The sequence below is a fragment of the Vidua chalybeata genome, chromosome 11, assembly GCF_026979565.1.
Source record: "Vidua chalybeata isolate OUT-0048 chromosome 11, bVidCha1 merged haplotype, whole genome shotgun sequence".
Taxonomy (NCBI): Eukaryota; Metazoa; Chordata; class Aves; order Passeriformes; family Viduidae; genus Vidua; species Vidua chalybeata.
This window is the reverse complement of record NC_071540.1, coordinates 12037096-12052552: the sequence shown is the minus strand read 5'-3', so window position 1 is coordinate 12052552 and position 15457 is coordinate 12037096. Positions and strand designations below refer to the sequence as shown.

Below are 15457 nucleotides of genomic sequence, written 5' to 3'. Positions count from 1 at the left end.
GCGGCGGGCGGAGGGCGCTCGCCCCGCCCCGCCCCGCTCCCGCCGCCCCCGGGCCCGGCTCCTGTCACGATGAATGCGGGAGGAAGGCTCCCCCTTCCCCTCGCTGGCCTCGCCGCCTCCGGCCCCTCCTCCGCGCCCCCGCTGCTGAGCGCGGCCGCCCGGCGGAGCGACCCCCGCCCCCGCGCCCGGTGCTCGCCCGGCGGCCCCGGGGGCGGCGGGATCCGCACCGCCCCGGCGCTCGCACTGGAATGGGTGGAGTTGAGGAGCGCGGTTTCCTGAGAGGAAGTGACCGCACGGGGCAGGAATGCGCCGCCGGCTCCGCGCCGCGTCCCGCCTGCCTCGCCGCGGTGCCGCGGGGAGCCCTCTCCGCCCCGCCAGCCATGCCGCACTTCACCGTGGTGCCGGTGGAGGACAAGCCCCGCGCCGAGTACGACAGCGTAGAAGGGCTCAGCTGGGTGGACTACCGGGAACCGGCCGCGGCGCCCGCCCCCGGCGACTCCTACGACACCGTCAGCTCCGACGGTGAGCGGGCACGGCCGGGGCGGGGGGCGGCGGTGCCCACGCTCCGGGGGCTCGGGCGAGCCCGGCTCCCCGCCCCGCTGCCGCCGGCTGCGGCACAGACAAAGGCGGGGGCGCTGGCGGTGGCTGCCGGGCTGCTCGGGGTGCGGCGCCCGCGGGAGAAGCCCCCGGATGCTCCGGGCGGGCGGCGGCTCCGATGTTGCCACGGCCGGGACGCGGAGCCCGGCGCGCCGGGGCAGCGCTGCCGCCCGTGTCAGCCCGCCGGGCCGGGCCGGGTCGGGGCGGGCGGTGGCAGCGCAGCCCGCCCGGCGCACCCGGGGATGCCCTGGACGCGGGGTTCCCCGGAGCGCACAGGAGCCAGCCCGGGGCTCCCTCCGCCCCCCCCCCCAGCCGCTTGGTGATAGCCCGGGGTGCGGCGGGGAGCGGGGTATAGCTCTTATCGGTGCTCCCACAAGCTGCCTTCTCCAGAGGTGATAAGAGTACGTGGAGATAGACTCAGATGTTTTTAGCGCTCCACTGCCAAAATAAACGGGTGATAGAGAATTCAGTTAAACTAGCCGAATTTAACGGTGTCTGCTTTACTTGTTTATATCATCTTAAAAAACGCGGCTGCCCAGCAAGGTCTCTCTTCTGCAAACCGGGCCCTTGAATACTACAGCAAGTGCTTTGTGCCTGTCTGGCTCTCTCAACTGCTCCTGCCAGGCAGAGCTGCTTTTTCTTAGGGGTTAATTTATTCCAATTACTGAAGAAGATCACGTAAGTAGGAGGGGATTTTGGGTGGTGAGAAGTACATTCTTTAACTAGGCAGCTGGTATCAGTGCTCAGCCTGTCTTGGTGTTTTGCTGTGACTTTTAGCTATAAATCACTTTAAATACAGTGAGTGTTTCTAGTGGGAATGTGAAGGACACTTAGATTTGGGCAGTAGTGTAGTCCTGGTACAAGGTTGTTTTAGCTCTTTGTGCAATCTGTTCCTTTTTTTTTCTGCCTTGGTTATGTTTAGCTTTCTGTAACCTTTAGGAAGAGGATCTTCCCATGGGCTCATTTGGTGAATCTGACTTACCCTCTGTGAATCATGAGTGACTCTAGGCAACAGAAGAAAAAGCAGTAAACACCTGACCTGATCTTCCTTGCCCGTGCAGTCAAACTTCTCAGACTGCAAATGTTACTGAATGTACAGTAATCCCTGAAGGGAGCCTGCACTGCTCAGGCCTGTGCTTAAGGAAGACAACGGTTATTTTGCTGAGTGATACTCAACTGTCATAAGAGCAAAGTTCAGTTCCTGCCATGTTAACTTGCTCATTTCTCTGAGAATATGCTTTTCAATCTCCAATATGTGTGCATTGGGAGTTTCTTTCCTTTGTATCATTTTCAAGGAAATTTTAGATTTAGAATACCAAGTTGCTTACATAGCCCCAATGCCCGTTCTTTCCATGCCCAGTGTGGGTGTTTTAGGATGATGAAAGGGAGGTGCTTTTCCCAAGCTGTCTATTACCACAGACAGTTTGAGGCACTAGCCCTAAAGGCTGTGCAGGGCCTTTAATTTGTTTTGTAAAATAGGACTGTTTTACTCTCAGGCTACTTACCTTATAGTCCCTGTGTGTATGAAAGTAGCAGGTGTTTTTTACCCGTCTCGGCAGGTCAGGGTGGACACCTCGTGGAATGCTTTTTCCAGTAGCTAGCTTTGGCCATGGGTTGGTAAGTGTGGCTTGTGGGAGCTGCAGCCATGGCGGATAAAGGAAGGCCAACTCAAACCACTTCTTATTTGGGTATGAGGCTGCCTATAGGATGTGTGCAACCAGCACACTTCAGGATAGCCACTCGGCTCCTGTCACAGTCCATCAGTCACTGGCAGGCTGTGGCCTCTAACGTGCTGCTGTCCCAACTGCAGTGCACAACCATGCTGCTGGAAGTTAGCTGAGTCTCTCTATTTTAAAGCTGATGAATATCTAGTAATTTCTCTACTAATATATGGTAGCTAGTTCTGTTTTTGTTTGAACTCTAACTGCCTTCCATTTTTTAATTTACTTTCACAGTAATTAAGTATTGTTTCATATCCTCAGGGTGTGTGTATAAAGATATGTGTCTTGCCTACCTGTCCTGACAAGCCTTTTCTGTCTCCCCACTAGCCTTTTCTGTTTTTCCCTAGGTTTCTTGGGTTTGTAGCTCTGTAGAGGGGAATCTGGACTCAATCTTTTGTTATTCCTTTTGGTTTTGGTGCTGGTTTCTACATCCTGTGCAGCTACTCTGGCCTCTCACACAGCGGGTGTTGATGGTATGACACAGCAGAGGTGGAAGCTCCTGTTGAAGGCAGAATATCTCAGAGCTGTTCAGCACTGGCTGGAGCCTGCAGACTGGAGGCAAGAGGGTGACCCTGCAGAGCCTTCTGTGGCAGCTGATTACAGGGCTCATGGAAGGATTTGTTGGTGTTGGGGATGCCACTGATTCAAGATAAGATAAACTGACTTGAGTGCAGAGTTCAAGTTGTAGGTTGTGGCCTTATCAAAGTGCACACAGTTGATACTGACACATGGATGCACACAGAGCTGCCTGAGCAGTGCCCATGGTCCAGACTTCCTGTGCCATCAAGCAGCTCCACCACAGGCAGTGTGAGAAACTGTTTGTAGTTGTTCTGGTGAACCTTCTGCTTGGAAGATTTTATTTTGTCAGCTTGCTATTTAGAACCCGATTTCAAGACTTGTTTGGATTGCTCAGTTAGATTGGATTGGTTGAGGTGACTCAGTAAGGACATGGCCCTTCCAGAGTGTGGCCATGGCACTGTAACTGTTCATGGCTGCTCTGTAACAGTCTGCAGGGCAGTGGCTGTGTTGTGCAGTACTCCTTGCACAATATCTTAGGCTTTTGCTTATGATTCTGATGGATTCTTTTTTAGGTTTGATCTTTTTACTGCTGCCTTCATTTGTCATATCTCTGGGTTTGAAGGTTTTTTTTTCCTGAATTTTGCTTTTTTTAGGACATCAAATGATAGGGTTTCTCATCTGCAGATGTGAAACTGTTCTGCAAAAGAATTTCTTGTCAACCATTTCCATAAGGAGACATTAGTCAGTGTGCAATAATTTAGCCTTGTCAGATAGTTCCAGTGCTTGCTTGTGAATAAAATCAGCCTTTTATTTCTAAGTAGGTTCCACTGACTGCCACGGCTTGTAATAGACTTTGACATCTTTCATTTAGAAAAAGAAGTACAAAGAATTATCCTGTGATCCTATGATAAACACGTGAGCCCTTCTTTATGGATCGTCAGGGATGAGAAATGTGAATTTGGCATCCCCTCTGTCTTTGAAATAAAGCCAGCATATTAGGTTGGGTACACAGGGCAAAAAGAGGGACAGTGGGGTCTGAATAGTGTTTAAAAAACCAAATCCACTTTGCTTTAATAGAAATCTCAGCTCCACAGTCATTGTGCACCCAGTTAACCAAAGTGTGGCAATGTCATGTGTCCTGTGGGAAGTTATTTATCTTCCCTTGACTTTTGTGTGGAAACGAGACACTAATCAGCTTGGTGTCACTAACAAGCTTTGGTCAGCTGCCACCCTTGGTTTTGCCAAGGAATTGCTCTGCTCATGTTCCAGTTATCACATGGCTTCCTCCAAGCCCTGAGTTCTCTAACCAGACTTGCGACCTTTACCTTGAGCTTACACTCTGTGTCACTGTGTTCAGTGTTCTTGTGCAGCAGCAGATTGTGCTGCTCATTTGCAGTGAGCTGCTTTGGAAAATGTGGGTAAAGTTCTGCTGTGATAGCAGCATGCTTTTACTTTAAACTTCCTGGTTCACTGCTTTAATGTGTGGTAAGTTACTGGTAAAGATTTTCAGTCTTTTGCAAGACTTGGAACTAAGCTCACATGAAAATATCTGAAGATACTTCTAATGGGGACCCATAAATCTTTCAAAAATTCTTCTTCAAAGTGCTTAATTCTTACATGTAGGTGTTTTGGCCAAGTTCAGAGATAAGATAAAATTAGTCATGTAATAAATTAGACAGTAGGGGTACGTAGGACAACAGAAACATGTCCAGATAACATTTAAGTTGTCTTAAGAACTTCCACTGGCAGCAGTGTGGCTAAATGGCACTGTTATGGTGGTCACTGTGGATAGTTCTGCATGACCTCTGTAGCACAAGTGTCTTCAGCATTTTTTTGTGTTGCCTAAAAGCTGCAGAAAGAGGTCATAGAGGAGGCAGCCTAGGGTGGAGTTGAGGCAGAACCTCTGAATTGTTTCAGAGAAAAGAAAGTAATCTGAGAATAGCAAAACTGATGTCAGTGAACTGTCTTTTCTGGTGATTTGTTAACTCTCTTACTGAAAATGGAATGGGGACTGCATCTTTTTCAGTGTAGTGGCATTTTGATGGGAAGGTGTTTTTTTTGTTGTTGTGTTTGTTTTTGTTTTTTTTTTTTTTTTTTCCTGTTCTGCTGGCATCTGGTTTCCCGTCTCTGAAAAGTATGATGTGTAAATTTGGAGATATTAAAGGTGTCCTGTCAGTGCTAAATATGTCAATATTTATTTCTTTTCAGAAAGAGTACTTGTGGGATCCACAGCAATAGTTATGGTTTTCACTGCAGATGCTGAAAGGGGTCTTAGCAGCAGGGTCATACTTCAGAAGTCCTGGAAGATTTTTGGTTTTTTGTTGTTAGGGCTTCTTTCCTTGTCTTTCCTTTTTTCTTTTTTTTTTTTTTTTCCCCAATTCTTTTTCTTTCTGTTTGAGCAATCAGCAATTAGCACAGCAATGATTGCAGTACTGAATTCCAGAATGCTTTTCTCAGCAATACAGGTGCATAGAGGAGTGGACTCTTGCTTCAGATAAGGAAAGATAAGAGTTTGGCATGTGAAAAATGAGAGTGGAAAAGTGCTTTGTGACATAATTAACTGTTTATAATAGCTAGGTGGGTGAAGGAGGTGGTGTATACTTCTTCATACCCTGTAATCAAAGGAATTTTTCTGAGGAACTAATTTTCCTGGAGCCTGTGGTCGATAACTCTATTTTATTGACTTGTAGTGTAGTAAGGTTTAATTTGTTAAAATGCTTGTCTAGGAAAACAAAAAAGTTCTTGTTGCTGTATAAACTGCTACTTTTGCTAAGCATGTCTCACACTTCTTCTAATTTGTGCAGTGATTAGGACGGAGCTGGGGAGGCTGCAGCTGTCCAGTACCAAGGGGATCTTGGTGCCAGCTGCTGGTGAACAGGAGACTTAGCTAAATATAGGAAAACATGGGCCTTTCTGTGGGTTCTCTGGTATTTCAGTTATTTGAAAAAGCTCTGGGAAGAATCTTTGTGATATGTCTGAGTGCTGTGAAAGCAGCTCCCGTACCCGTGAGTGCGTGGGTCTGCATGGTGCAAAAAACTAGGAGGAGATTGTTGAAAAAACCCAAACAACATTGTTGGTCTTTTGCAGCTGCAGGTTTTTGGTGTTTTGGAGAACACCTGCATTAGAAGACTAAGCAGTTGTACATGAAAAGACATGGATTTTCTACCTAATTCTCTCTGCCTGTGCTTGCTAAGCTGCCATTCCAAACTTGAGTTGAGTCTAAGTTTGGGAATATTTTAATAATGCTGGGGTGATATTTCCTATGCAATCTCTGAACTTTTATAAAGCACTTTAGGTACATTTTTGGGTGCCTTGTATTTGTATTACAGCTCTCTCCCATGTATAAAATTGATCTGTGTGTGTTATTCAATCTCCCCTTACAAATTTCTTCAGTGTTTCACTTCCTCAAAGAAAATAGCGACATCTGCTTTCTTTTCCCTGCTGCAACAAAAGTAAAGCATAAGTTTTTATGTGCTTTTCAATGTAAAATTTAATTTTGGCTTTTGCCTAAAGTTCTCTGTAGAATGAAGACTAAGGTAGTTTGCAGTCTCATTGATTAGGAAATGTAGCCAAACCTAATAAATGCCATTGGCTGAGGTTGGAACAACCACCTTGAGAAAGATCAGAGTTAGTGATCACTGCCTTGTTTGGAAGTGCCAGAAACAGGGTGGGGGTACCCAGTGCCACAGGAGAGGAAAGCTGCATTTGGTGAGTTTCGCCTTCCAAGACCAAGTTAAGGATTTACATCTATTTTTGATTGTGGTGCAACAATTAATGTGCAGACTGCTTTAAATTATAGAAAAATTGCTATTAGCACCAATACATGGAGCAAGAGTTCTTTGATCAAAACGTCCATGTCTTCAACTTGTTGGTTCAAGGTTGCTCTTTAAATACTTTTTTCTGTGACCTGCATTACAGAGAAAAAAAATGCACCATTTTAAGACATGGTTTAAAGCCTATTTGAATTACATTTTAGGGGTGTTTCCTTTGTATTCAGTAAGCCCTGAATTGGAAATTTTGCATCTCTTAATTGTACTAAGCTGAATTTTATTCTCAGATAATAAAGTTTCACAGTTTTTTGGTTTTTTTTTTGTTTGATTTAGTAAAACCTCTTTCTTAATTATTAGTTTTCAATAGGCAACTGTTTAAATACTGCCAAGTGATCCCTTAGCAATGAGTAGTACTGTTCTTGTTCTTTCAGTTGAGCTGCTTTGGATGATTTCTTTCAGCATACTTGGATTTTTGTCATGGAGGACTGAGCATCTTTCACAGTGGCTGCTGTAGCAGTTGCCAAGCGAACAATATCTCTGTTTTATGCAAGCAAAATAACAAAATACACAAAAAATATTAGTCTTTTCACAGAGTCAAATACGTGACATTTAGTATGCCTGTCTTTAAATTTAAAAGGCCTACACAGAAAAATAGCCCTTAAAGTGCATGTAGGGTAAACCTCTCTGGAATTTGAATATGACAACATTTTGTATACTGTAACTGCATATATGTATATGTATCTGTAACTGTGTGCAGAGGTTATTTTGTAGCCTGTTTTCTGCCTATTTGTTCCCTATAGCTTTTGTTTTAAACAGTGTTTCACAAGTTTCAAAATGTCACTTCTGAACCATAGAAAGAAGTTCCTGGAGCGAATGGAGTAGCATTTTTTCCTAATAGGCTTTTAACAGGGCTTTAGATTTTGTGGTGGGTTCTAGGTATGGCTTGGAAAAGAAGGTTGTTGGCTTTCCACCAGTCTTAAATCATGTCTGAGCAGCAGAGGTACAGGTCAGAACAGTTCTGGGAATACATTTTCTCAATTTTTTGTTGCAGTTAAAGGTACCAGGTGGAATTCTTTCTTAATCATCTTTTGATCTTCTTTGTGCTCTGCAGGACAGAGAGATGGAATTTGACATGCAGAATAAAGTGCTAATTGCCCCAAAAAAGCTTTTACTCAATTAGCTTATGGACGAATGGGGAAGTTTGATAACTTGGCAGTTATGCTCTGCTGACTGGACGCAGCTTTAGACTTATTGGAAATATAAATCAAATGACATTTTGCTGAGCAGAAGATGAGGCCAGTGCCAGGCATGGCTGGGCAAGGGGTGAGGGAGGAGGTGGCTGGGACTGGTGGAGGGGTGGTCATCATCCCACCTCTGTATTGATGGTCACAGTGCTGCTCCAGGAAGCTCCTTTGTGTAAGGCATGCCATGCCAGCATTTTTGCCACAGGTATTCACATTTTGTGTTTGCCTAATGTCTCCTGGGTTTTTGGCCAACAGGTCCATCCTCTTGAATGCAGAATGGTTAATTTGCCCCTTTCTCTCCACCCAAGTGACCTGCATTGTCCTAGAAGCCCAGCTCTTTCATTGATTGGCACATGGTCTGTACTGTCATGAGGATGCAATCCATCGATTGCTTTAGAAATGAGACTCAGAGCTGTGAGCTGCTGTTGGAGGCTGCCTGGCAGGGATTGTGTAACAGACCCTGGCAGAGGAGTGGTGATGCAGAGCTATGTGTAGGGCAGAGGCACACTGTGCTATGCATAGGTTCAAGGTAATTATGCTTCAACAAGACTACATGGGTTTTTTTCCCTGCATTCTAATTACCAACCTTCAGTTTCATCTCCTGCCAGTAGCCAGCAATTTCTTCTGTTTATCTAAGGGATTTAGAACATCATTCAATCGCTGCATTTACCCTCTTATCATGAAGCAGACCATTCAACCTTCTGACTTTCACTTCCATGTCAAAGGGAAAAGAGGATTTTTATGGTGTGCCATTCAAAGCTGCTCATTTGCTGAGTTAAGAAGGGTAAACTTGTTAAGACTTGCTCTTGCATACTTTACATTGCTGATTGCTGCAGTTAAGCACAGTTTTTATGCCCTGGAGTATAGTTGTTTTCCATAAAATTATCTATAGCAATGCTACTTTGTTTTATGACCCTGTCTCTGCTTGCAAGCTGAATAGCCCTGAGCTTAGTCACTGTGTGCAAAGTCCATCTCTGGATTTCCATGTAGGAGGTCAGATCTGAGTCAGGACTAGGAGTAATTCAAGAGGATGGCATAGCTGCTGCTGTCTCTGATGGAGGACAGCACATTACTGTTTCTCCTCTGCCTTCTACTTTTGCATTCAGAAGCTTTGTCTTGCTGATCCTCTTCTAAATAATAATTGATCTTACTTTTTCTACTACTTGCTGTAGTGTGTATTTGTGTCCAGAGCTGACACAAAGGTAGAAGTTTGTTAATTGTCTTGCAGATCTGATTTTAGAACCTTCTGCTCCTGTGTCTTTTTGGCTTTGTTCTGCTAAGGTTTTAACTGTCCAGCCTGTGATTTCACAATGTGAAGTGTTTGGTAGTAGTACCACTTGACCACTCCCATCCCCTCAACAGCATCCCTTCTTTTCTCTTTATTCCTGTTTGTGTTCTGCACCCTGTGCTGGGGCATGGCTCTCTTGAGAGCATTACAAGCCAACCCTTGCTTTAGCTCCTGCATGGAACTTTTACCTTGTCTTTTTTGTCTAGGCCAACACAAATCACTCACTCTTGATGTGTTTCTGTCTTCCAGGAAATGTGGTGACAATGTCAGGGGTTAATTTCTGCCACATGGTAGCCAGTCATGAAAGGAGGTATGGTTGAGCCATGTTTGGTAAATCCCAATCCTATGTAACTAGACACTGGGATGATGATCTGCCTTGTGTTAAGATGCCTTTTAGCATACATGCAAGGAGCTTTAAAGCTGTAACTCAAGGCAACATAGAGAATTATTTAATTGCAGTATTTTGCCTTTGCCCTGTTAAGACACTGTATTGTAGACTTTTTGGTAGAAACATATATTTAGCAGGAGCAAACTCACTGTTATACATCTTGGAGTGTTTTCTGACTTAGATTGTGTTCCAGCTGCCTAATTCCTGACTGGTGAAGCAAAAAAGTGATCTAATGTTGCCAATTGCTCTTTGAAGAGTTTCTCTAAGCTGTTGTGTTATTCCTACTTTGCTCTGATGCTCTTGCAAACACATGAACTTTCTGTAAAGTGATGGTAAAAGCCACTGTGGCTTCTCCAGATATCTGACTTCCTCTTGGTCTGTACTGTGGGAAATATGTTCTGCTGTTTTGGGAGACTTGTGGGCTCTTTGTAAATGTGTGTCAAAATATTTGTATTTTAGAAGAACAGTGGTTTTCTCTTTATCATGTGCAATGTCAGAGCCCTCTCCACCCTCTGAGATGTTCAGTGGGAAGGAGTGGCTCCCTTTGCTTGGAGAAGTATCATGCTGACTTGTAATTTCTCTGAGTATTATGACCAGAGTTAGAGTGAGTTTTGGCTGTTTGTAGCACTTCATGCTGAAAGGTCATCCTTGGATTTGCTTAACTTTTTTTTTTTGTTTTTCCTCCTCCTTGAAACTCCCTCCCCCTTTCCTTTTTCCTCAGCTTAAAAAAATTCTCATGAGCTTTGTTTCCACATGGAACACGGTACTTCTCAAATGTAAGAAATATCTGATGTTCAGCACTTTCTGTATGAGTTAACTGACTGAAAACGAATGACATTCAGGGTTTCACAATCAGCTTGTAAGTGGTTACCAATGTCTTTCTGCTGTCCTCCAGGAATGGATAGTAGATAGATGTCTGTAAATGCACATTGTGTAGTATGCAATGTACAGAATGTACATACATTGAAATGTTCAAAATAATTAAATCTCCTTTCTTCTGTCATTTTCTGCATGTCTGGAGCATATTTAGCATCCTGGCTCTTACCTTATTTCTTTCCACTTCTTCCCTGTAGGAAGTTTTTTGAGCTGGTGGCAATACTGGCTTTTAGTGGTCACTGTTCCCATCTGCTTTCTCTCACTCCAAGGTTTGTGCCTGTACAATTGTTTCTTTGGCCTGTGTTGAGCTGGAGGAGGGAACAGGTATGTCCAAATGTGTATTTTTTGGACTTTTTTTTCCTGTTGTTCTCTCTTTTGTGCTATAAAGCCGTGGTCAGTTGAACATGGATGGGGCTGAAAAGAATTTTCTGTATTTGATCAGAAAGAAAGGTGAATTTGAATTGAATATTGCATGGAATCTGCATACTGGTCTCATAGACGTGTGTTGCAGTCTTTCAGAGAAGGTGAGAACATTTCATAGCAAGATAAGAGGTTTTTCCTGAGACAGGGAAAATACCAAAATTGTGCTCCCTATATTTTTTTGATAGGTGTGCTGTATCTGAGGTGCCCTCATGCATGTGAAGTGATGGAGTTTCGGGGAGGATCATTGTAAGAAATGGTTTTGGAGTTGTTCCCCATGAAAGAACCTCTGAAGTGGATTGCAGTGAAGTAAAGATTGTTTTTATAATGGTTTTTTTTTCATCTGGCAGTGACAGGTTATATTATGAAAGCTCCCAAGTGATGTGAGTTGTTAAATCCAATTTCTCAAAAGTGACTTGGCATCTTTAATTGCCTAGGTATTCCTGGTGACTGCACCTACCTCATCATGTAGATAAGTCTTAGTGAGGTGTGTGCTGGTATCCAGAGAAACCTCCTTGTGAATGGGCAGAATGGTGGGAGCTTTGGTAATTATGAAGTGCTTAGAATCATTTAGTATTTCTTGTTTATCTTATATAAACCTCCCATTGCATCCTGCTGTTGCTAGTTTGTTTTTTTTTTTTTTTTTTGTGATCTCACATGTGGTTCATCCATTAATGGGTCATCCTCTTGTAATGTATTGAAGATGGAAAGATACTGATCACTGTTTTCACTTGAAAGCTGAAATGCCTGCAGGGCAAACGTCACAGCGCTACACTTTTCGTGGCACTAGCAGGTTTAAAACCCTGTCTGAGTCCACACTCAGCAAGCAGCAGATCTGTGGCACGCTTTTCTGAGTAAGTGTGCAAACTGCAATGTGCCTCTTAAATGTGGCTGGGCTCAGATTTCACAAGTAGCAGTTTCTCTAAGATCCTGATATTTGTATATTTTCTTGGTGCTGAAAGGATTATAATGCCAGGATTATATCAGTGTCGGCTTAACTTTCTGTAAGGAGCTCTTGCTTCTTGGAAGAGATCAGTCCAATTCAACATTGCAGCCAGCACTTTGTCAGAGCAGGTAGAAACAGTTCTTTTGGAAATACAATATTATTAAAGTTGTCCAATCCTCAGGACTTCACAGAGGAAGCATTTACTAAAGCATGTGCTAAGAGCTGGAAGAAGAATAATGGTAAACCAAGTTACTGAAAATGTCAAAGAACTATTGCTAAAGGGTAAGTATTTTATGTTGATATTAGCACCTACAAAGAATTGTAAGTGTTCTGAAACTCTCATTGTATCTTAACTGAAAAATAAAGTCATAATGCTTTCTGAAACACAGGGTTATTAAATTGTTAAATCCTTCGAGTTTTGTAAGGTCAGACAACTTGATGGGTAAGGCTGTTCTCTAATCTATTTTTTCAAAGTACAGCAGAAGTCTTCACACATGTTTATCTAGGGATAAATCCAAGATCTGTACTTAATGGTATACTTAATTTTGTACTCTGCTCCAGCCTATCTGTTGCACAGATTGTTGTCTGGGAAAGTTTTGGCTGTTCCTTTCAAGCAGAGCACAAGCAAGAGCCATCCTTTGAGCTCTGAACTAGTTCAGATGAATGACTATAATTATCATTAATCCATGGATTTAATTTTACCCAATTTTATTTTTTGGGTACAATTATGCTTTGTTTGTGTCACTTTTATAGGTGCCATCATTGATGGTAAATGTGTACTGCAATGTAGTATGTAATAAGTTTTAAGAATCACAGCTTTACTAGTTGGGTAAAATCCAGTAAACTCAAACTATATTGACAGGGTCAATTAACAGTGAAGTAAATAATGTTATTATATAGCATAATAATGTTATAATAGTGAATGAACAACATACATTATTAAAATGAGCAGGAATGTCAATAGTTTGGTGTTTAAGCTGCAGTTTCTGATGGAAATGTGTGTCTGGAGCAGACATCTGAGCATTCAGTGTTGCCAGTGAAACTGATTGTGTGAGCCTGTGTTTCAAGTACAGAGGATCTCAAAGCTCTCCAGGGAAAGATCTGTCCTTTCATTCTGCTGTACTTTCCTCTCATAAGCCTCATTGTTGCATGGGTTCTTATCTAGTGTGACTTTGGCCTTTATTTTCATAAAATACTGGGTCAGCTGTGCTTTCTGCCACCTTCAGTGACAAAGACCTGGTAGCCCAAGTTCTTGTGTGAACTGGCATTAACAGATTGCAGTTAGTTATTTCATTAGCAATGCCTAGTTTGTAGTGTGAATGAGTTTTGTCTAACTAGATGCAATAGTGGTTATTTCCTGTTTCTCCTATTTCTGGTGTAAATACAATAATTCTGTTAAAACCCCCCACACACCTAAACCAGCCCAGCCTCAAAGCAGGAACTTAGTGGAGTTTTCAAAACATTTTGAGAGATGTTTTTTTTCTGAGCTTGGACTGTCACTTTGCTACTTTTGTCCTTTTCCTACTGCAAAATAAAGAAGTTTTTAAAAATATGAAAGGTATTTTTTTCAGTTTTTAAAAATATAAAAGTTAAATCATGACTTTCTGTTTTTTCATGAAAAAAAGTGCTTTGGGTAGTACTGACTACTTTAGCTAAAGGGAAAATAAGTATTCCTTGTTATCAGATCCCATGATGTCAGCTGCCTGTTCTGCCATAAATGAGTTTGTAACCAGAATTTTCATTTTGGAAATTCTTTGTGTTTCTGGCTAGTTGTGTGTTGTCCATGGAGAAACAAATATTTCTGATAGGATGTTTTTTTATTATTGATTAAAGTTATCTTTATAACTTTCATCTGCTGCTGATGTTGGATTAGGATTTTTGCTAAATTGTTGAAAGTGAGTAATTTAATAAAAGAAGCAATGTCTGATTTCTGTTAATGAAATGTCAAGGTAGTGATATCTGCAAAAGCATAATTGTACATTGAATTATTTCATATAGTCTCATGAATGAACCAATAAAAATGTTCCATTACATCCATTCTGAGAATGAATGAGTTTTGTTTAGTCCTGCCACATGTGAGGAACCACATGAATAGAAGCAGACTTGGAATGTATTTGAAATCAAATTGTTGTCTGCATGTTTCTTAGGTTATCCTAAAGTGACAGTCTCTTGGTTTACTTCAGCAGTACTCTTGAGTGCTTGGCTGCTGAAATGTGGAGATACCAGGGTTCTTGGACTGCTGGCAAAGTCCAGCAAGATTGTTGAAGTTTTTGTTTCTCAGCAATACTCAGACCTGCATGTCTTGGTGGCCTGTAAGTGATGAGCAGAAAGAACACTCTGAACATCACATAGCCTTTGGGAGGAACAGTGTGAGCATGATCCTTATTGACATCTGGGAAATGGTGCCTCAAGAACTGTTAAAAACAAACCAAACCCCCAAAGTGTGATAAAAATGGACATGGACAAAGCTTTTTATATTAAAACTTTATCCATAAGGCTGTGAACAAATGCCCTCAAAATAATATGACTAATAAAACCTGATTATGCAATAATTTCTGTTTGGAGCAATCCCATTGTTTCTCCTTTTTTTTTTTTTTTTTTTTTTTTCCCCCAGTAAAATACTTACCTTGGGTGTATTCATTTGCTTCTAGGTCTTGTGAGAACAGTTAAGTGTAGCAAACCTATTTTGATTTTGTGGTCAAAAATCAAAGTAAATTGTGTCTTAATTACCACTTGTGTAGAAATTTGCAGAACATACTGATGCATGAAAATCTGAGACAACACAAATAAATCACACAGAACTAACTTGCTTCCCAAAGTGGGATACATTTTGCTTGTCTTAAAATACCTATAAATCAGGGTTTTATTTAGGTTAGGCTCTCTTTAGAGGTAATTTGCAGCGTGTCAAGATGCATGGGGAGAGGCACTCCAGGGGTCAGCTAATTGAGCCATCTCCTCCTGAGTGAGAAGTGAGCCTGTGGGATTAGTTGGCAATAACAGCCTGCTGTTGGATTGCTCATATTAAGGGAAACCTGCAGCAACTACTTGGGTATCAACTCTGATTTCTAACTCAGATTCCTGTGTTACTGCTAGATGAAATATTATAAGTATGAATATTTTTTGTTGTAATTGTCAGATCAAGTAGTGTTCCCTGTGCATGAAAATGGCTCAGTTTGTGCCCTTAACTTTATCACAGGTTTTGTAGCCAGTAATACTTGTGAAATAGTGTCTGAATAACAGCAAGATGTGGTGTTAGCTGCTAGACAGGCTATTTCATCACAGTGTTTGTTACTGTGGTGGACACAAAGGAGCCTGTACATGCACAGTACAATTACAAGTGAGATACTAACTCTTGCACTGCTCCAGAAATTAAATTACATTGAGGTCAGGAGTGTTGGGCTATCCTTTGACCTGGTTTTCTAGGAAATACCTGCTGTTTGTTGGTTATAATGGGGTAAATAAACCAATGTGTTTCTTGGTCAAGCTGAGCATTTCAGTTCCAGCTCTGACTTGAACCCTGATTCGCACTGAAATTATCTGAAGAAATTTAGTCCCTCACTCAAGACCTGGTACTTGAGGCAGAGAGGATTCTGGCAGCCCTGCATGCCACCCTCACAGGTCACAGCAGTGTCTGGAGCTTTGTGCAGCTTTCGTGCCTCCAGAGCGTGTTGGAGGCTGAGTTCCTCCT

General features: G+C 42.5%; 1 protein-coding gene across 3 annotated transcripts in view; it reads left to right on the top strand.

Moving 5' to 3' along the window:
- Window positions 1-332: 332 nt before the first annotated feature.
- The window catches only part of SLC12A4 (solute carrier family 12 member 4), a 46219-nt gene continuing 31094 nt past the window's right edge, over window positions 333-15457 (top strand). For 2 of the 3 annotated variants that reach the window (XR_008432830.1, XM_053952837.1), the window contains exon 1: window positions 333-522. Coding sequence is in view for 1 of the 3 variants with exons in the window: in XM_053952837.1 (XP_053808812.1) it covers window positions 381-522 (142 nt within the window). In the remaining 2 variants the exon portion in view is untranslated. Of the gene's footprint in view, window positions 523-989; window positions 1276-15457 lie in introns of those variants that run through there. The other variant, XM_053952838.1, reaches the window with a different exon arrangement.